The sequence below is a fragment of the Lingula anatina genome, chromosome 1, assembly GCF_051362555.1.
Source record: "Lingula anatina isolate TDL-2025a chromosome 1, LinAna3.0, whole genome shotgun sequence".
Classification (NCBI taxonomy): Eukaryota; Metazoa; Brachiopoda; class Lingulata; order Lingulida; family Lingulidae; genus Lingula; species Lingula anatina.
The window spans coordinates 19,686,297-19,690,206 of record NC_141767.1 but is presented as its reverse complement, the minus strand read 5'-3'; the positions used below and the strand labels follow the sequence as shown (position 1 = coordinate 19,690,206).

The 3,910-nt window shown below is 33.2% G+C and overlaps 1 protein-coding gene across 2 annotated transcripts in view; it reads left to right on the top strand.

Annotated features, from left to right (window-relative positions):
- The first annotated feature begins 167 nt into the window (after positions 1-167).
- LOC106151399 (DENN domain-containing protein 5B) overlaps positions 168-3,910 on the top strand; it is a 28,116-nt gene continuing 24,373 nt past the window's right edge. Inside the window, exons 1-2 of one of the 2 annotated variants that reach the window (XM_013524641.2) lie at positions 168-385; positions 1,303-1,412. In XM_013524641.2, the coding sequence (XP_013380095.2) occupies positions 289-385; positions 1,303-1,412 (207 nt within the window). In that variant the 5' untranslated portion in view covers positions 168-288. The remainder of the gene's footprint in view (positions 386-1,302; positions 1,413-3,910) is intronic. The other variant, XM_013524642.2, reaches the window with a different exon arrangement.

The window sequence follows — 3,910 nt, the reverse complement described above, 5'->3', positions numbered from 1 at the left end:
ACGTATTTCTTGCTTGCTTTCTTGAGCAACGAGCTGTAAAGGTTGCATTTTCGGAATGATTCAATAGAAAATTATTTTTCTTAAGTGGATAGATAGAAATTACTAGTTTTTTAATACATTTCACTTCCTTGTATTTTGTCTTGAATACAGAGGCCTCTAACGGGAGGAAATCATGACGCATTTTTCGTCAGTTGTTTGCGCAAGTCATAAGACAAGGCAGCGTAAGGATGATGTCTTTGGAAACTAATTCACAGTTATTCCCATTCTAAGTGTGGAGAAAGTTTAAGAATGTCCTCAAGTCCAGCAGGAGGGAGTCGGTTCGCCGATTACTTCGTAATAGCGGGGTTGGACCTTGCCTCTGGACTAGAGCCCGATCAGCTGTCAGGTAGGGAATTCCCGTTCCAAGTTTTGAACACAATCAAAGACAGACACCCTAATCTTTGCGCTAGATCTACATGCAGTCGTGTGTAGACGTGTGTACAATACTTACAGGGAAGATGGTTATTTTTAGACAGAATTTGTAGGGCTATCCCTTAGTCTGAACATGGTTTTTCATCTATATAACACTGAATGTGATTGATATACCATTGCATGTATCAGTGTAAAGATTTGTTTATTTTACTATATCACGTTTTTGATGACATTAAGCGCAGCCCAGATATTTCATAGGAGTTAGTAAAGGAGTAACAAGAAAGACTTGCTGTGAAACCTGGTATATGGCAAATACTTTTTAATGCGTTTTATACAGCATATTACATTATTATGGACAGCGTTTTTCCTGAACTCTTCAACAATTTTCATTTAAAATTTTGTTTCTTTGAGACATAAATTTACTTCCCAAAAATAAACAGAGTGGCCAGGCTTTATACCACTGGACAAGCTGGCAAATGCTAAGTTTGAACCCTAGTCTATTTATTGACAAGGGCAACCTATCTTTATATATCAATAATAATGTCCTGTGGTTAAATCAATATGTAGGGCAGTATAACTAGCTAAGATAACAGTAAATATCCATAGTTGAATATCATAGCAAGAGAGCATTATATTTATTTTCTGAATTTATCATTATTTACTGTTTGTTAGTGCTTACAGAATACTGGTAGTAGTGTACGTATTACGTGTCTGTTTGTTTACAGGTATTGTTTTGTTTTTTTAGCATGAATACAAATTTGGGTTAATGGGGACAGGTAATGAGTGGCACATATAGATCTACAGAGGTACTTAGTATAGCCTTTGTTAATGTATTATCTATATTTAGCATAGTTATTGATGGTTTTGGAAGGCATCCTGTTTTTATTCCAGGCGATAATCTGCACTGCTTGCCACTAGATAGACCTTACAAGTCCAAGGTGTTAGCACATTTCCCAGAAAATGTTCCTTGGAATCCATTCGATAAAGATGCAGTGGGTATGGTAAGTATGAAACAATTTCAGGTCAGGTTTTGAGTTTTTTTTTTTAATGATTAGTCTGCTTATTTGGCAGCAAAATTTACTCATACCTGACACATATGACATTTTCACAAATGAGAATCTTTCAGCAAATTATAAGACCAAAACGGGTTTTCTGTCTTCATAACATGTGAATCAAATGGACATCCTTTTTTCTACAGAATAATATAATCACTTTAAAATGTTAAGCAAAGACCAAGAAAAAACAAAAAAAAAAACAGTGTTTAAAAATTTTGTTTCCTGTTGGTTAACATGTTATCTATGATAACAGTGTGGAGCATGGTAAACTGAATGACAGCTGTGGTTTGGTTTGATATAAGTAGATATTTTTAGTGACGTTCAAAGTCGTTGGGGGGGGGGGGGGGGGGTAGAGAGCATGTTTCTTTCCTTTTCTAACTTCTTTAGATTAAACAATGTGTTTGGTTATGTAGTACCATAGTCCTTTAATAAGATCTTGTATTTCGCTGAAAAAAGTTTGTGTTTATTGTCTTCTTAAGTTGACAACACCCTCACTGTCACTATCTCAACCTGAGAGACAGGCATGCAGATATACAGTGGGTACGTAGAATAATATATCATTGTGAATTAACCTATAGTAAATGAATTTGTGATGGATATCGGGATGTTGCTCATGGACTGGCATGTTGATTAGTGTGAGATATTTAAAATTGACCAATGGATTTTTTATGTTTTAAACATGTTCATGGTATATTGTTCCATTGTATTGATTAGCAGAATTGCCCTGGCCTTCATAATGTAAACCAACCAGCTTTTGTAATACATACATGATTGATGTTGCTTGAATTTGCACATACATATTCTGAAAAATACTTCACCAAAGAATTCAAAAATTATGTAAAAAATTACTTTATCCAGAAATAATAATGCAACGTCATGATCATAACAATAATGTTGACAATAAGAATGATGATTATCATTGAAAAAAATAATAATGACAGTAACTTTGTTTGACCAGTTAAAGCCTTACATATACTGTTATGTTTCAACTTACATGATATCCCACCCATGTTTTTGCTCCTAGGTATTATAGAGCAAAGTGAAAAATGATCTGCTAGTTAGGTATATAGTCATCTGACATTTATAGTTTCCAGTCTGTCACTTATTTTTCAACTCCTGCTGTTTTGAAACTTTAGCTGAATACACTTTCCTGGTTGAAACTTAATACACTTTTCAAAAGGTTTGTTTACTTTATACACTTTTCGAAAGGTTTGTTTACTATTTTTATTTATGCTATTTCACTGAAAATAAATGCCATAAAAATGGGTAGTTTGGGAAGGTAATTGTAAAATAAATCATACAAAGCTTGTTTCTTCTAAAGTTATTACTCTGTAGTCCTATCTTTTGCTTATAGCAATTTAATTTATTGAAAAAAACTGTAATACTAATTCTTGATTTATTTATACAATGTTCTCTGCATATGAAAGATGTACACCAAATTATTTTACTGAAAGTTTTTGTGACTATAACTTACCACAGAACATATATGGTACCCGATTGTTTTAAACCTTAGGTGGTGAACAATTTGCATATGAGAATGATCTCATGAATATTTTGGTGAATTAAAATAGGAGGAGAAACATAGCATGTCATAGATAGATAGATAGATAGTTAATGTGTTTAGTAGCATTTAAAAAAGTAATTTGAACATCAGCTGAACAAATTTATTGTCCTATATGTTTTAATTAAAAAATGGTTTCTTAAAATTTACATGAACTAGAATTGCAGAATTTATAAAATTTATTATATTCCCAATATTACCACAGTACATCTTGTGTAAGTATTGTTGTTAAGTGTCTCTATTTCTTGTCTTTTGAAATGTCTTTTGCCTGCAGTGTTTTTGTTTGAACATTGGTACAGCTGATATAAAAGTGCAAGCAGAGAAAAGCAGCTAGAGAAGTGTAGTGATAAACATAGGTCCAGAATAAAAACACAGCTGCAATCAGAAATCATTGTATTGTGTGAAGCATTTGTTTTCATTTATCAGTACCATAGTTACATCCTGGAGTGCTTTATTTTAAGCACAGAATGCATTGCTTTGTTCAAGTGAGTTCATCTGGTACTTCCTGATTCCCAGTTGCAGGATATTTTTCTCAAAGAAAACATGTTAAAATATATTTGTAAATGTTGCATAACAAGAATATATAGAGGCAATTAACAAAAACTTATACTCTTATGTTGTTTCTGAATATTCTCTCAGATGAGTTCATGTTCCAGTGCTTATATTTTTGGTGCAGTCTGATGTCAGTGGCTATTGCTCCATCACTGAGTAGCCAGACAGATTGTGGCAATGTAATTGGACATAGGCTCTAGTGGTGCTTGATGTTAGACATATCCATCTTTTTATTATTGGCCTCATTTAGTGCACCCTTTGGTCATTATAAACAACATAGGCCTTAATGTCTCTGCAAGATGCAAGGCGATGACGTTCATCATATTATTCT